Source organism: Alosa pseudoharengus, unplaced genomic scaffold, assembly GCF_046254945.1.
Source record: "Alosa pseudoharengus isolate Yale_2024_CS ecotype anadromous, Long Island Sound unplaced genomic scaffold, YU_APseudo_1.1 YU_APseudo_1.1_scf_13, whole genome shotgun sequence".
NCBI lineage: Eukaryota > Metazoa > Chordata > Actinopteri > Clupeiformes > Clupeidae > Alosa > Alosa pseudoharengus.
The window spans coordinates 4,891,013-4,908,837 of NW_027468598.1; the positions used below are offsets into that span (position 1 = coordinate 4,891,013).

General features: G+C 41.7%; 1 protein-coding gene across 8 annotated transcripts; it reads left to right on the forward strand.

Moving 5' to 3' along the window:
- Positions 1 to 247: 247 nt before the first annotated feature.
- LOC143121503 (arsenite methyltransferase) lies at positions 248 to 5,458 on the forward strand. 8 transcript variants are annotated; one of them, XM_076281886.1, is made up of 11 exons: positions 248 to 266; positions 1,075 to 1,151; positions 1,294 to 1,427; positions 1,682 to 1,832; positions 1,917 to 2,053; positions 2,197 to 2,266; positions 2,860 to 2,941; positions 3,156 to 3,287; positions 3,608 to 3,750; positions 3,978 to 4,091; positions 4,677 to 5,458. In XM_076281886.1, exons 2-11 carry the CDS (start codon positions 1,122 to 1,124, stop codon positions 4,821 to 4,823), a joined length of 1,140 nt encoding a protein of 379 aa, XP_076138001.1. In that variant the 5' UTR covers positions 248 to 266; positions 1,075 to 1,121; the 3' UTR covers positions 4,824 to 5,458. The 8 variants fall into 8 exon arrangements, with proteins under 8 accessions (XP_076138001.1, XP_076137996.1, XP_076137998.1 ...); XM_076281881.1 differs by lacking the exon at positions 248 to 266 and adding an exon at positions 726 to 799; XM_076281883.1 differs by lacking the exon at positions 248 to 266 and adding an exon at positions 738 to 791.
- The last annotated feature ends 12,367 nt before the right edge of the window (positions 5,459 to 17,825 follow it).

Below are 17,825 nucleotides of genomic sequence, written 5' to 3' on the forward strand. Positions count from 1 at the left end.
CCATTGTAGGATTAAGTCCTGTTTGGACATCCATTATGAAGAACTTAAATTGCATAAATTGTATGACCATCTTCGTCACATACAATGTGATACATGCACGGTCATGCTAACTTGTCACTCTCAGCGTGCTTTTTTATTTTTTATTTATTATCATGAGTCACAGTGATTTTATCCTATCACTGCTGAAGTCCAGGGTTCAGGCCAGAGGCTAACATAAATTGTCTGCTTTTGGTGACCGAGTCATTTTGAGGAGGACTGATATTAAGGTGAGTCTATGGTGTTACCCTAAAACCTGACCAGGAATGCTCAACATTTGTAAGCATGTTCTTTCTTTAGTTAATTAAAATGCAAGACATAGATCAGCATTTGCACTATCCAGGTACTCCCAGGTCAGTCCATAACAAAACAGAAACTTAGTGTCTTTGATATTTGATTGTCTCTTCAGGCTACATGAGACCCTGCAGTGCATTAATCATGTTTAGATAATAAATCCTGCATTTATTAGCGCTGGGTTTATATAAATTAATTGAAGAAAAAATCTATTGTTTGTTCATTATTGGTGATGAGTAGCCTAAATTCCCAGTCTTCCAAATGCGGTTCTGGGGCTATACTTCATCCGATCACCGAGTATGTAGTCAGAAAATTAGAGGAAAAAAGTGAATAGCCTACTGAATCCTTGACTGAAGCATAAAATACACAAGGAAATGTACTCCAAGATTGCTCCACAGCACCGGAAATGATCATGCCCGGGGTGAATCGAGTTTAGAGAACTAACTCAGAGCGCTACCCCGGTAATTCTGTAAGGACTGGACTAATTATTGATTAGACTATAACATTTAGTCTACATCGCGCAGAAGCCATACAAGTTATAAATTGGAAAGGCTTAGCCTATGTTATTGTAAGAAGTGTTATTGTAAGAACGATTAATGGCATAGCCGTCTGAGCTTGTCAGCGGACTAACTCAAATTTTTACTTAACCGAAACACCTTTTTTTGATGGAAACTATATTGGTCGAATGTCACTGTGTTTGACCCTGTTGTTGTAAGATTACATTTTTGCAGTGTTGTTTTGCAGCGGCAGCAGTAACCAGCATAGCCCAACAAAGTTACATAAAGGACGCAATGGCGTCGCAAGTTCACGAAAGTATCAAGGTGCTACATTGCATGTTTTAAAGATTTTACAAATGTAGATATTTAACATTGCAGGCCACTAACTCATAGCGCCATACGAAGCAAAATACCGCAAAACCCTAAAGTTCACGTGAAGTTTATGCATACAACCGACTTCCCACAGAATTACTATGGCTCGCGATTGGAAACTTCTGCAGATCTGCAGACGAGTGCTACGTCGTGCTCCAGGCCTCCACCTTTAATGCGGAAAAGCGCCCGGGATGCCTTAAAAGTAGTTCACCCTGACGTGTGCAAAAGGTAACCCTCATTCCTTGAGAGTTCTGGTGTTAATTATGTACTAGCCTACTAGTCCTGCTTGTGTAAGATTGGTCAGATACCCGTAAATGTTTGAGTGGAGATTTGTAGCCCCTACATGCCTGTCATGTTTTTCCAGAATGGTCCTTAGATATTTTAATATGAAGGTCTGTCCTTTAACTCTGGCATATAGGCCTAAACAGACGTTAATTAATATAATATGGGTGGATGGATGGATGCTGATGTTGTTGCTGCAGGTTCTTTGGCTGTGGTCTTGTGATCCCAGAGAAACTGGAGGGATGTAAAGTGTTGGATCTGGGCAGTGGTTCGGGACGAGATTGCTACGTCATCGGCAAAATGGTTGGGGAGCATGGCCAAGTGACTGGCATCGACATGACAGAATCACTGGTGTGTATTTAGAATAAGCTTTTAATGAAGTACTTGCATGGGCCTTATGGTGTCTGTGACCTTCCGGTCTCTCTCATCTGATAGGTCTCTGCCGCGCAGAAGTTTGTTCAGTACCACCAGGAGACGTTTGGTTACAAAAAACCCAACACTGTGTTTGTGCAGGGTTATATGGAGAAGCTTGATGAAGCTGGGATACAAAGTAACTCTTTGGATGTGGTGGTGTAGGTTTGAACTATATTTCATTTTCCATTTATGTTTCAACAAAGTCAAAGCTGACATGTAGAGTGTGGTAGCTCACAAAAAGATAAGATAAGATGATATATGTCTGTGGCTTGTGGTAAATGCAGACTCTGGCTTTGTGCAGGTCTAACTGTGTGATATGCTTGTGCCCTGACAAGCGGGCTGTGCTAATGGAAGCCTACAGAGTGCTCAAGGTGAGCCACTCGCCTCCTTCGGCTATGTGTCAAGGGGAAATATGGAGACAGTGCTTCAGTTCCCACCTGAGGACACACAGTAAAGAGAAAAGTGTCCCTTTAAAATTTTACAGCCTTGCATATATTACCATTAGCCATGTTTGACCTTCAGCAAGACTGCCAAGCCATAAGTAAATCTAGCCATGTGTGCGGAATACCATATAAAGCATACATTTGGTCATGATTAAATACATAACAAATCAGACACAAAAACAATAAAAAAAAAAACTTAAAGGGGTATACACTGATGTCACATGGGTGGGACTGTGCTGTTGTGCATGTATCATATCAAATGTGCCAGCTGATGCAACCCTGGTGTGTGTGTGTGTGTGTGTGTGTAATCATGGAATTCTAAGGAAGGGAAGGTCAAGCACAACATCTGTTGTATTTCATCACGATAAATAAATAACAAAAGCTGAAGCACTAACCTTTTGCAGTACTGTAGAAGAGTGAAACCACAGCACCAATGCAGTCGCATATGTAGACATGCAGTAGCCTACAGTGGGTCTATGACTATGCTGTGTCATTTTTATGTGACATAATTTATCTCGTAGGAAGGAGGGGAGCTCTACTTCAGCGATATGTATGCCAGTGAAGTTGTGCCAGAATCCTTCAAGGAAGATCCTGTCTTGTGGGGTAAATGCTTTTTTAGGCACTAATATTAGCACTGATGTACAGGAAGGGTCATATATGGACATTTACACTTCATTCTCTTTTCTAAACCTCAGGATGTCTTGCCAGAGTCCTTCAATTGTCATATAAATAGGTGTTTGATGTACCAAATCTTATCAGTATCATGTTAGAAAGTCTTTATTTATTTTTTTGTTCTGAATGGATGGATCGATGGTAGGTGAAGGAATGGCTGGCTCCCTCTACTGGCAAGATTTAATTTCAATGGTGAAGGAGATTGGTTTCAGCACTCCCAACCTTGTGGCTGCTACTCATATTGTGGTCCACAACTGTGAACTCTTAAAAAAAACAGGTAATTATGTGTATATTTATAAAACAGGTGCTGCCATGTAATACGTCCCTTTTCCTACTCTTTGTTTTTTGTAATTCGTTGTAGGTTATGGAAATGGTTTGCTCATATACTCTTCTTGATTATGTAATACTTTTTGAAACTAATAAACTACTTTCTACAGAGAACTGTCTGAGTCTGTGACAGGTTGTTTATTTAATTTCAGTTCTCATCAGTTGTTGCATCCTCGTCAGATGTATAATTTCAATTGAGTTGGCATAATCTTGTCATTCTATTAGAGTAAAATGTTCAAACTTCTATAAATTGTCAGTTGTTTTCCTTAGGTGGTGTTAAATATGCCTCCGGAACATACCGTTTCTTTAAATTACCCAAGACCACTTTGGAGAAGAAGGCGCTGGTGACGTACAAAGGAACAGTGTTGGACTGCGCAGAACAGCTGGATTTTGATGCCTCACATTCCTTTAAAGTATAGTTCCCTGAAGGTCCATCATCAGCAGGGCTCAAATTAGGGGGCAGCATCATACCATTCTTGACTACTGCTGATACCTGAGATTCTAGTCAAACAAATGTATCTTTTAATTTCAGGAAAAAGTTTGTCATAAAATAAGTCACAAAATAATAATACATATGAAGGAACATAAAGAGTGAGGTTTTGTGTTCTCAACACCAGTGTCAACACTCTTCTTGTGTCAGACGAACGTTGCTGTGGAGGTTGATGGTGAGATGGCCACTGTGCTGCAGTGCACACGCTTTTCTGCAGACTTCAGCATCCAGATGTTGGACACTCCTCATCAGAAGCCATCAAAGGTGCTGAAAAATGTCTTCAACTGGAATATTCTGTCTGTGTATTTAAGAAATGTGAAATAGATTAAAGGTACACTATGCAGGTTTAGGTATTTTTGGCGACTGTAGAGCTCCCTCTAGTCACGATATATTTATATTTTACTCTGCTGTTGTAAATAGCAAATGTCTCGTGACTTATCCCCCTGTACACAATGAAAATGCTTTTGTTGTGGAGGTGAAGGAATAACAACAGGCAAAAACTATCTCCAAAGAGCTATATCTACTGTCAAGGTAATGTTTCAGGAATCTCGCAAGATTTGTCGGGCCGCCGTTCTTTTAGTTGCATGGCTGGTTTCTCGGTAGCAACTCGCAATGTCTATGCTGTATAGCTATGCTAGGTGAACGATTCGCCTCCTACAAGTTTGTTCACTATCAATTTGGCTTTGTAAAGGTGAACATCTTGCATAGTGTTCCTTTAAAGTCTACAATCATGGTCTCACCAAGATATTCAGTTGTACTTTTCCTGTGATACTGATGGTTTAGTTAACTGTGTGTGTGTGTGTGTGTGTGTGTCGGTCTGTCTGCCTGGTGGTGTGTGTATGTGTGCAGTACTGCCACCTCAGCCCTTTCCTACTCGCCGATAAACTTGGAGCCTCTGTAAAGCAGTGCTCTAAAACAGGAGTCGGTGGAGGAGCAGATGGACTGTCCGACGGAGCATGTGGCGGAGGTGGGACCACTGGGGGCTGTGGTCAGTGAGGAAGATCACAGATGATGCTGTCAGTGCCACCTGAACCATAGATATCTATATCTATGACTTGAACGCTTATGATTAAGTGGTAGAACATGCCAGAGATCACATGGCCTTTAGATGGACTCAGATTACGAAGGTGTGTTTAACAGAAGAAACACCTCATGTATGTGTATGATCATAAATAACAGTTTATGTGTTATGCTATTGAGTTATTAAATTCAAGTGTATTCATTTGATAATGATGCGTTTTGAGTGGCTGACTTTCAGAGCTATTTAGTAAAGGAGCATGGTGATTTGGAAATAATCATGATCCAGTTAGGCATTCTGCTCATTATCAGTGACCCTTTCCAAGCCATCTGCCCTAAAGACCTGAATCTGTCCAGAATGTGTTTTGTAATGTTTAAAACTAAAGTATATCTCTTTGGTTAGCTGTCTCACTAACCTAATTATTTTGTACGTTTTACAGAATGATTTTCTAATATTCTCCTTTCATTGGAGCCTCTTAATGATGTGTCTATTTGTCTGACTGTCTGTAGAAACCACATAAAGAAGCATATTATCACAAAAAATGTCTAAAATGATTGCCATTAAACACAGCAATAATGATTTTACTGATTAAAGTGACAACAGGATGAAATCACTGAAATGCAAATTGTATTTTATTTTGTATTAACTTGAGGACCATGTGAAATTTCCTCTCCATACAGATGAGTTGACTCAGCCATAGATTAGGGGTGATCCCAGAGACACAGAAAGCAGCTTAAGGCAGGTGAGCTTGACATTTAGGTTGGTGAGGTCATTGAGGCTTTGGTAACACTTTTACTTGGATAGTCTGCCCACAGATCATCTGTTAATAGATTCAGGATATAAAACTTGTTGAACAATTGCTGAACATCACCTTACCCAACGCTGAGCCCTAATAGTGTAGTTGACACAGTCTCAACAGTGTGTTGATAGCCTGTGCATGTGTAGATAGTCTGTGGGCGGACTACCCAAGTGTGACCGAGGCTTACAATCAGGTGTAATGCAATGCCATGCACTTTTCAGTATAAAGACTAAGTATGTCCAGCTACAGAATGTTGACATGATTGTTTTTTTGTCTTGATAGTAGTAAATTGTTTTCATTCATGTCAGCAAACTGCAACCGCAAACTGAGCAAACTGTTTTATTTGTAGATGCATTTTTTTATTGCCATTTTCATATAGTTTGGTGTCTGACACAGAAAACATTACTCTAATTTCCTCAAGTCAAGACAAGTCAAGTCACTTGACTTAACTTGACTTGAATTTCCTGAGCATAAACTGTGGTTTATACATTGATTTTGTAAACGTTCTGCTGCCCTGGTATTAACCCAGTTCCTACTCAGGTGTAGCCTGACGTAGCCATACTCAATTCTGTTCCTATTCCAGTTCATACTCAGGTGTAGCCTGACGTAGCCATACTCAATTCTATTCCCTAACATTTTGTGGACGGGCTTAAATTCTCACTCAGGTGCAGCCTGTACATGGGTATGATTGTTTTGTTTTACTTTACCCATCCACCTCCATACCACACTGCAAACATGAAAATACTTTTCTGCATTCGTTTAAATTACATTGATATGAGACATGGACATCCACCATAAACTTTTGTTGATAATGAACACATTGGTTTTTATTACCAGAATTCACATTTTATGTGAACATCATGCTGTCTTTATATCACAAACACCAGCTATCCTTTGTCTGGTAAGCCAAGATTACACAGTACAGAGGGCTATAAGGACACTGGGAGATTTGAAAGTTGACTCTAAGCAGTTCTCATTATTTAATTCCCTATTACTTTAATTCCCTAATGCCCAAACGGAAGAGAATGATGTAAAATCACCTACAGGTAAGAAAGTGCAAGTCAACTAATATAGGTTATATGGTAATATGGTTCAAATTAGCTAAGTTACTGATACTTATTGCACTATTGTGTATTCAGACTCATTAACCCATCCCCTGGTCAGATACATCGCAAAGTTAAACTTTTTAACATATTTCCATTTTCACTGTCAAACTTCTGTCAGTCTGAGAAAATAAGATATTTAAAATATTGCAAGTCCAACCGTGTAAACAGTGTGGCTTTCACTGAATACATTCTACACTCATGTTTGTTGGATGGCCAAAAAAAGATCCACAAAAGTATCATTCATTCAGAACCAAGCCTGTGCTGCTCTCAGCAGTTTGCAAAGACTAAGACAGCAGCTAAAGAGGAACTACTTTGACAAGCTGGTGTTTTGCTTCTGGCTGGAGGGTGAGCGGGTGGGACATAGACCTTCCACAGGTCCTTGACCTGTCAGTCCCCATTATAGGGCCGTGGCTGCTTTAATGGTGCTGGCAAGGACAACGCAAGCAGCTCTGCCAATGCTGACCCCCTGCCCCTTCTGCCAGAGACTGGGTTAAATACACACCACTTTGCAGGAGTTCCATAAAGCCCTGGAAAAATCTTGGCAGCGCTGTGTTAGTGCCCATTAACTTTGATGGCATTCTCTCTCTCTTAGCAGCTTGACATGGGGAAATGACAGCATTTGTCAGATGCCCTCAGTGCCCTCCTCTGCTAGGTCATTTGGAATGCTCCACAGTAGTCATGTCTAAAAGGTCAGTGACTATTTCTGAAATCTATTTGTTGAGGGAATGAGAAGTTTATATGAGATGATATAGAATTAGAATTTGAGTTATTAGATAGATTGTACTATTCACAATGTATGTTTGTGCTCTGAGCTTTTACAGCATGGCATTGCCATTCAACACTTTAGCTAGCTTTTATAACAGCTCTGTTGACTCTTGCTTTTGAAAAGGCAAGTCTGTCAGCTTTTAGCTTGTTAGCTTTAACAGGTTTGCGTGGTTTATGTGCTAGGTGTGTCTGATCTCTTCTATAACTGTTGCTGACCTGATATAGGCTGTATACAGTATGCTCGTTACAGGTGCTTCTCATAGTAGGTAATTAGTGTTCTGGGTACATTCTGGCCACATTTCAAAGCCATTTCTTAATGGTGATTTGTTTGCTCAACTTCATAATGAAGCATCCAGCTCATGAAGTTTTTTCATGGAGGCAAACATATTTTAAGGAACACAGGGCTTACACATAACTAGGTAGACAAATTATGGCCAAACTAACAAAGATGCCAAACATTATATATCACTTTTGCCACTAGATGGCAGCAAGACCAAACAATGGCCTACAAATGGCTTTGTTGGGTTTTGAAAAGAATGCCCTTATTAAAGAGTTGTTCCGTGTGGTAATAGGTAATAAAAGAGTCTATGCAGACAGCATCAGTGCTGACAGAATCAATGCATGATACTGTGGTAGATGTATAAATTATAAAACTAGTTAAGACACTGGCTTACAGTAAACATGATGTCATATTTCATTGATTGAGTAATTAATATAATCATAATTGCTTACTGTTTATTTTTGAGGCCTTGCAAATTGTTGCATTATGGGATTTTATAAATGAGCAGTAATCAATGTGATCTGACATTTGCTATAAGCTGGATAATGTTGATAATGTGAGTTTCGTAGAGGATCAATGCTGTGGTGTGTGAAGACATCATCCATTCGTGTCATGTCTTATCGCTCATGTTCATTACACTTGCTGAGTTTTTAAATACTGAAAAGTGTTGTGTTACAATGTAAAGCTGCTGCACTGATTTGCCAAGGGATGTTCGTCGAGACGTCTACAAAGGTTGTAGTTGGAAGCATGACAAGCCACTACAAAATAAGCCAGTACATACAGTACAGTGCACTGTTCAATCGGACACCCTTTTCATGATGTGCAGAAACTTCCTGTGTTTTTCCCTCCTTGTCTGGTGGCTGGTGTTGTGACATCTGATTGGCAGAGCTCGCACAGGAAGCAGGTGTGGTGGGGAAGCAAACAGTGCACAGGGGTGCATGAATGGCTCAGCAATGTCCTCACTTCACCCTCAGCAAGCCTGCCCAGAATGGATCCCATTTCCCCTTAAGCTGCTCCATTTGCTCTCTGTATCGTTTGGGCGAACAGCGTGTAACATCAAGAAAAAGTACCCCCCCCCCCTCCCACCCAAATGCACACACACACACACACACACACACACACACACACACACACACACACACACACACACACACACACACACACACTACCCCCTTTTGCTATGCTTCGGGGTGCTGGCTTACAGCAGAAAGGCGGATTGGTTCCATTTAAGCGGGGAGTCTTTGTGAAAGTGGCTAGTTGTGTGTAGTTTCTCACACACCCTCTGATGGTGCCGGTTTGTATTGGAGATAGAATCTGAGCTCTATGTTCTGACTTCTCCATACAGCTTCTCCACGCTGGAGTCTGATTCTGTGTGTGATGGAGACAGGAGGAATGACTTAACAGCATAGCTTACAGACATACTGATGGTAGACCATTCTATGCATTATTTTGCTTTCATCCAATAACTGTTGTTTACAGTTTAATTCAGAAAGCAGAATAAATATTTTGGCACATCTCATTTTTTTTTTTTAAACATCTCGGAATATGCTAGGATGGGTATAATGAGAGATAATGAGGCCAGCTGGAGAGGTTAGAGGGGTGAGGGGCTTGGCAGACCTGTGGAAAGACCTTTGCGGAGGCCCAGTGGTGCGCCTCCACCGTTAACAATGTAGCCAGACCCCATGTGTCCCAGAGGCAATCACAGACGGAGAGGGGGAGGAGGAAGGGCAGGGGGAAACTGGCCAGAGGAGTAAAAAAAGCAGTGCTCTTGACCTGCCCTTTGACCTTCAGCGACCCCTTCCCCCTCCTCCTTTAAGCCTCCTCCCTCCTCTCTCCCTCTCCCACCCATTGGCCCAAGAGAGGCAGCAGAACGTGGGGAGGGCGGTCCCAGATAGCTGCTCCACAGTGAGCGCGCTTGGTTACCCGTGCAAGATCAAAAAGCCTCTCTGAGTGGCCAGCACCAGCAGCTTAGCCATGACTGGGCCGCTGCGCGACCCCTGTGTTGCCAGGTCATGGCTAATGAGAGATGAGCAGCTCGCCACGGTCTGCCCCCCTTCCTCCCCCACCAGCCAGGGGCCCATCACACAATACAAATGAATATATGGAGCTCGTCAGCGGCCAGACGCAGGTGCTTGTCTGGGCTGCACAGTCATTTGTCCTGTATGGCACTTTTAGACTCATGTCTATAGGATGGCTCACAGATTGTCTCTTGTCTTCTTTCCAATCTTCTTTTTAGGTATTTTAAACCTTTATGTTTTTTGTTTAATACTAATGGCAGTCTGGATATCTGGGAGGGAAAATGTTGGTATTTATGGTATGATATATCTCTTTGTGATATGTATGGACTGTAGATTTGAGATGGGAAATTGTTGTGGTATTTGTGAAGGAGTGTTTTTTTTTTGTCACCGTCATGGTAAGACCCCCCACCCCCCTCCATACACACACACACACATGCAAACATCTCCTATATTCAACACGGTTTTCTTTTGTTGTTTTCCCATATTTTGAAAGAAGTACAGATTGTCAAGTTAATGGGTACAAGAAGTAAAGACTTAACCTGTGCAAGCACAGCCCAGAATTGCCCAGCAGGTCTTCATGTTTGCCAACATCAGAAAAAGCAATCACTCAAGCAAACTTTAGTCCATTAGAGCCCTGCAGTTGCCCCACTCTCATGTAGAGAAGTGCTGCGTACATAGCATTGTGTACATTGGTGCAGTTATTACCTTGATGCTATGGTCGTATGGTGTAAGACTTGAGGTTTCATCCCTCCCTCATCACCGTGACTCCAGTTTCTTGGTAATGGCCTCTATTGATTCTGATGGTAGATCCTGGCGTGGACCAATTCAGCCTTTGTCCAGAGTTGCTCTTGGTTTTAATTAAAAGGTCATTAATACGGTATCAGGCAAGAAGATTAGCTCCATGGCTGTTGAAAACGGGGAGGGGGTGGCTTTGTGGAATCACCATTCTCCTGAGTCTCACCATGTTTATCAGGTTCACAGTGAACAATAGGTATTAGAATATCAGCCAACGAATCCCTGAGACCTTTTGTTGGTGCAGGGGAGTGATCTGAATTGTTCAGAATAGCTGTTTGTCCAAAGGCTTATCCATGGTAAAGCAAAGAAAAAATCCTCACTTTGATCTCTCAACGACAAATAGACAATATTGGTTGTTTTTTTGTCAAGCCCTCAGAATGAAGCCTATTTACTCCCCCTGGTCACCCCTGACAGATTTAGTGGAACATTTTTCAGGAACAAAGATGGTAGTTCTGTTCAAGTGCAGACGCCAAATAAAATATGGCGAGGGAAGTGTTGACGTTTGCTCCATCATCAGGCTTGGGTAATGAAACGTTTAATAGCCGAACATATGAAAGACAGAAGCAATATTTTGGAGGATTACATTTCAAGTAACAATTAGTGAAAAGCAAGCTTGATATTTGAAATGTGATGCCTTGCCTTTTTGTTATTTATTGTTTTTGAGGTTCTCTGTGGCATTGGTCTGAACCCCGGCAGACAGAATATATTCTCAGAATCTTTGCTAGCAGACTGGGCACTATCCCACTGTCTGAGATTGGCCTTCATTTTTTTGGAATCACTGAACATTATCACTGGTAAATCAGTAGTACATGCACCAACAGCTATTGCAGGGAAAACGTTTGCATCCTTGACTGGATGAAATATAACAAGACAGATTTTATTTTCACCTGTTCCATTGTATTTTGTTCACTGTCATGTGAACATCACAAATAGATATGGACAAATTTACTAGCCAGTCTTGATGTAATTGGTGAACCAGACATTAATTTTATTTATTTATTTATGTTTCATTTGTTTGAGGACAATTACACCCTAAATTAAGGGTGTAATTGTTCACAAATTAGCCCAAGAAAAATAGACCAATATCTGTACTGCTACTCAAGGTCCAGGTGCAGGTCCTCTGTATTGATGTTATAAATATTTAGAATAATTTCTAAATGGCATAGAACACTAGAGTTTAGGAATCAAACGAAAAAATGTCTATGTTGTAAATAGGAATAAAAGAAGAGAGAGAATTCATATAACTCAACTCATAGAACTACAACTACTAAACTGAATGTATGTCAATGTTAGTTGTGTTAGGTGTGTTTTTACATTATTCTCTCTAGTCCAAGGAGTATTCTCATCAATTTCCCTGATCTGGGCATATATTCATCTCAGATCTGACTGTCTTACTGACTGTTGTTTCGTTGTCATTCCCAGGGAATAGAGATAATGTGTAACAATTACATTTAGAACTAACTAGAATGTAATGTATTGCCTCATAGCAGTTTAAGTTTAAAATACAAACCAATAGGGAAAAAAAACAGAATCAGAGAGTGAATTATGTGTAGAAAATAATACAATTCATGCTAAAATTGTGTATTTGTATTATTTTTATGTGATTTTGTATGATGTAGGCATGCATGAGTATTGCTTTGTATTTACTGCTTTATTGATGCTTTTGTAGCTTGATAGTGTTTTATGGTGAGATGGAAGTTGCACGGGTGGGTGTGGTGGTGGTGGGTGGATGGGGTTGTGTGGTGGTGGGTGGATGGGGTTGTAGGGGTTGAAGAGCTTTCTGGGCTCGCTGCCAACGTCTGGTGTTTCACAGCGGCTACTTCCTCACGCAAAGGCTGCTGGGAGATCAGGGGGAGACTCTCGTAAGGTGGCCATTCCATGGAGAGGCTGCAGCTCAGCGGTGGGGTAGCAGATTCACTTTCAGTCACCAGACAAGGAGCAAGCACCAGTCTCTGCCTCTGTCTAGGCTGCTATGGTTACTGGAAGCCCAGGCAGCCAATCCAGCATTCCTACACTGTGCGTCCATTGGGCACAACTCCAGTTCCCAGCCAATCACAGACAACAATGGTGAGAAACTAATTTCAGTCCATGTGCCTAATGAAGTGTGTGTGTGTGTGTGTGTGTGTGTGTGTGTGTGTGTGTGTGTGTGTGTGTGTGTGTGTGTGTGTGTGAGAGAGAGAGAGCTTGCATGCTGTTACTGTTAGCTGCTGAAAAATGATTGCAGATGACTGCATATTTTCTTTGTCATTACCTAGTGCTTCATTTCAGTCTCTCTCCTTACCTTTGTTTTGGTTCCTCTCCCTCTTCCCCCTCATGCTCACCCTGTGTCTCTCACTCAATGGCCATGTGATGATGGGAAATGATCACTTTTCTGCCTGGTTGTATGTAAATGTCTTCTAATATCAAGTCATCAGAAAAGCGTCATTATAATACAAATTATAGAGCAAATTGCCTTCCCTCCCTCATACACTAAATTGGAGTTCCTTAGGGCTAGATGATATCTTTAAAGTATGCCTTAATGAAAATGATAATTAACTTTTGTAAACAGCAACCATTGTTTGGGTGAATTTGGCTCTAGTCATTAAAATATGCATTCCGGAGTTTTTCCTCAATAGTTTTGTCTTTTGAGTTTTTCTTAATAAATCTTGGGTCAGATGAGGAAATCAACCAACTCACTTCTCGTGTTGGAAAGAAGAGAGGGGGAGGGGCTGAGGTGTTTTTATAATTGCATGTGTGATCATTCAAAAATCATTCAGATATTTTCCATTGCATGAAAGAAAAAGTCATATCAAGATTGACTGTGTAGCACATAGACACATCTGTCGGTTATACAAACCTGCTTGGTTTTTGTCTATCCATTTTTTCAGTACCTCCTAAACTTAAGCTTAACCAACATTGTTGACCTGCTCAGTCCAACTTCAAAGTTGTTAATGAAAATGAGATTGGAGAAGACAACTCAAACCCTGCCCATGTCACCTTACATCTCTCCTCAACTCTTCTGAAGGAAAGAGCCAAAAAGGCAAGAAAGCCTAATCTTAGTTTCATCATAGTATCGTCTCAAATTTGTGAGACTCAGGGCTGATTTAGCACAGGGTTTACTCCTTTCTGCCGTTCAAATTGTAATTTGAATAATCTGTAATGATATATGAACCCTCAAGGGCAGCCTCACCAGTCTCAGGCTGCCTCTACCACTGAAGGTCCCAGCCCTTCCACTGGCACGCCGCCTGCTCAGGCTATCATTCACACAGGCAAACTGGCCAGCCGCCTTTCAACAATAACATCTGGGAGGCCAGATCGGGCCTCCCAGTGTCAGCAGCCGCTCCCCAACTCCCATAAATTAAGATAGAGGAGAACACGAACTTAGATAATCGCAATGACTCATCTGGAGAAAGATGCTAAAAAAATATATACTTTTTTAATCAAGGAAGAGGGTTTTTAGTTGTTATGGGTTTCTGAAGTCATCATAAAATTAACGGGACTGTTGAGGCGAATTGCTACCATGGATCAGTCCTGCAATCGGTAATAATTTGTAATAATTTTGCATGTCTTTTATGTGAACGTGACAAAAAGCCATGGCTCATAAAAAAATAAAAACACTCAGACAGATTCACCCAGTACGTTAATTATGTTCATTTGGAAGTCATCAGATCAAAATCACTTGGTCAAGATAAACCGTGGCAGCAAATTGCACAGTAAATTCAATTACAATTACTTTTTTAAAGTTGTTTAGTTCACCCTGTGTTGAATTTTGTCTTACCTAGGAGGTAGGTTTAGGAGACTGTAATGAAGGCTTAGATAGAAGAACCCACTCCTTAACTACCCTGGTGAATACAAGCATCTCTATTGCTATTTAATGACCACCTTATTATAGAGGTATTTCTCTGTAATTAGAGAACAACTATAAAGGAAAGTGCTAGCAGCCATGGTATGTTAGTTCCATTGGAGCCCAGTAATTGCAGGCACCAGAAGGGCTGAGACGCTATTTGGAGTGGGGTTTAATATAGGTATGCAGACTGAAGCACCGGCATTCTGACCCACTGGCCTGTGGGATCCATGGTGCTTCAACCCATGGACAAAACCAATGCTACTTTACCGAGAGGTGGATTGTAATGGGCAAGAACAACCACTTGTCCTGTTGGCAATAATTCCCAGTGCTGTTGGCTGGCATAGACCCAAGTGAACATCTAATAGAGCCCCTATTCTGAGCCCACGGCTGCTGAGGTGCTTCTCCCCAGGGCGTGATTAGTCTCCAAAATAATTCTGGAAAAGGCCACGGTGAAGACAAGGTTGACGACTGCTTAACTGCCCTTGCATTTGAGACTTGTGTGTGGTCTTGGTGCTGATACCTTGCCTGAACAGTGAACAATGGATGATGCTGTTGGATAAAGTTGATGGTGTTCCAATCACATTGCAGAAAAAATCTTTTGCATTGTTTGTTTTAGAAAAAGGGCAAGCACTTTATTTGTTTATTTTGCTTGACTCAAGTGTCTGATGGCCCACCATGACTGTCAGAACTCTGAGGTCTTGTTTGAAGAGAGAGCAGAAGGAACGTAGAAGATGAGACTTGAAAGAGTCATGGAACTAGTGGAAACTTTGCAAGATTTTAGCGGTTGCTGATGACATCAGAGTATCTGGGAGAGAGAAAGATTGAAAGAGAAATATTAAAGCAGCAGTAATTGATAATAATCAAATGCACATTTTCTCAAATTCAGGCAATTTCTCCTTATGATGCTTTAGTTGCTCTGTTGTGTTTGTGTATTCAAAAACGCTTGTGCTTGGTCCTGGCTACATGAATGGGAAACAAATATGGTGACTCAGACTGAGCAAACACTGTTCCAGGCAATCAACAGTATTGCTACAGTGGTTCAGATACACGTATAAGCCATCTTTCACCAGGGTTAGGGACTGGCGTTGCATTTTAACTCTTCAGAAGCAAAAACTAGCTAACAGTAAGGCAGCAGATATTTATATTACTGTGCCTGGAAATACAAGAGGACCACTCATTAGGCCCTAACGAAAGGGAGCTTTAAAACCATATAAAGGCTTTTATAAAAGGCCAATAAAAGCTGAGGTACATCAGACATGTTGAGAGAGAGGTGCGAGAAACAGTCAGTGATTAATGCTATGAAAGGATCAAGGGCTGTGTGCATGGTACTGACTGCAATTCACAAGCAGAGTAGTGTGTATTGCAGTGTCATGGTTAGAGGCAAAACATAAGACTGAACATCATTATAAGGGACCATGACAAGAAGTCAGCATGAGGTCATGGTTGTCTCTGTATTAGAATTATTTTCTTTTCCCTCTCTGGAGTTTAATAGTTTGGTTTGGACATTTTTCATTCAGTGACGTCGTAGATATTTTAAAACATTGGAGCTCCCATTGAAATATAATGTGTTAATGGTCTCGCTTGACTTAAATGTAAATGATAGTATGTTTATTCTCAGCAAACAACATACTCAGATCTTCAAAACCTGGGGCTTTTGTATACATATCACACTGGATAATGCTTGAGCGTGCTTCTGATTTATCTCGGATGGGGTGATGTTTGCGCTTAGGGTCAAGTACTGGAGTGCTGGCCAGGGAGGCTAAAGGCTCGGTCTGTGAGCCCCTCAGCCACAGCAGCAGCTTCATGTCTTGTGATGGTCTTAAGACAGCCTGTCAGCTTCATTATGGTTTGAGGAAGTGCACTCCAACTCATGTGGGCCATGCTGGTGCGGCCTCTCTGCTGCTTAACATTTGGATTAGTTTCATTCGCACACTTTCAGTTACTTCAAAGCCCATCTCAATGCCTGGTTGAATATTTATGGGTATATAGCAACTTCACTTGAGGTCAAAACTAATACATCCTTTTCAGTTTGTCACTTAAACGTAAAAAAAGTATGCACAACATGAGTGTTGAAATCAAAGTGTAGCGCTGTCCATATGGGCAGTTCCTCCCTGCAGAGTTCTGATCTGGCAGCTCTTTTCTTTCTCAGGTATATAGCTGCATTCTGAGTGCATGTGGGAAAGCGAACGAGAGAGCAAGAGAGAGCAGGTTTATGTCATTCAGCAGGATGACAGCTGTTATCTGATACTGCTGGCCCCACTGTAGTTAATAATGGAACTGTTTCTGTCTGTTTAAAACACAAGCCAGTCTTTATTTAGGGGCACAGACTAGGGGAGTCTGCTGTGTTTTCTTTATCTTTGATCAGAGCGCAAGGGACAGTGTTTGAGTTACATGGTGCGGTTCATTTATATTCAGATTTAGAAAACAGTTTAGTCACAGTGAGAGACTATGGTTGGATGAAGACATAGTGTGCAAGAAGATATTGGGTTCGTGTAGAAGATGAGAAAAGAGGGGAGGAAATATTTTCTGAACTAATTTCTTCCATTTACCTGTGAGTTCAGTTAAGTCCTGTAATGTAGTGGAACATTTGAATTAATAAGCATGCTCACCCACACACAAGTGCAAGCTCTCTATGTCTCTCTCACACACTCTCTCTCTCTCTCTCTCACACACACACACACGCACACACACACACACACACACACATACACACACACACATACACACACACACACACACTTGCTCCGTCTGACCTCAGGACTATGGTGAAATGACTTAGAGGGTTTGTCTAGCTGGGCCCCTTGAAGCCCTGCCTCAACATTCCTGGCCAAGGGGGTAGCTGCACTTATTAGAAAATGAGAGGGAGGAAGTTTCTACAGGCAGGGATTATGCACTGTTTCCTTAGCCGCCAGCTCTCCTCCCCCTCAATAGCAGCCTTTTCAGTCCTCTGTGTCGCTGAGCCGATCCTCAGCCCCTCAGAGGAAGAGTAGCGAGCCTGTCCCTGGCCCAGGTGGGAGCTCCTCTCCCTCTGATCACCCAACTCAGGTTGCAGCTGTGCATACTTTTCTCTGCCCTCTTTTTCACTTTCTTTCTGTCTGTTTGCTTCAGGCCAGATCTTATGCACCCCCCCTCTCTCTTTTTTCCCTCCTTTTTTTCTTCTTTGCTTTCGTGCTGCAAAGGATTAGGGGACCTTACTGGAGAGAAAGAAAACTGGACAAGGGTACAGCTGCACCATGCTAAAGCCGGCTCGCAGTCTGATGGGCACTCGAAAATGATTCCCTCGTGGATGGGGGGCGGGGGACAGCACGGCAGGGAGAGAGGGAGGGGGTTCGCTTTCAGCTTGGGCTGAAGAGAGAGAGAGAGAGAGGGAGGGAGAGAGGGAGGGAGAGAG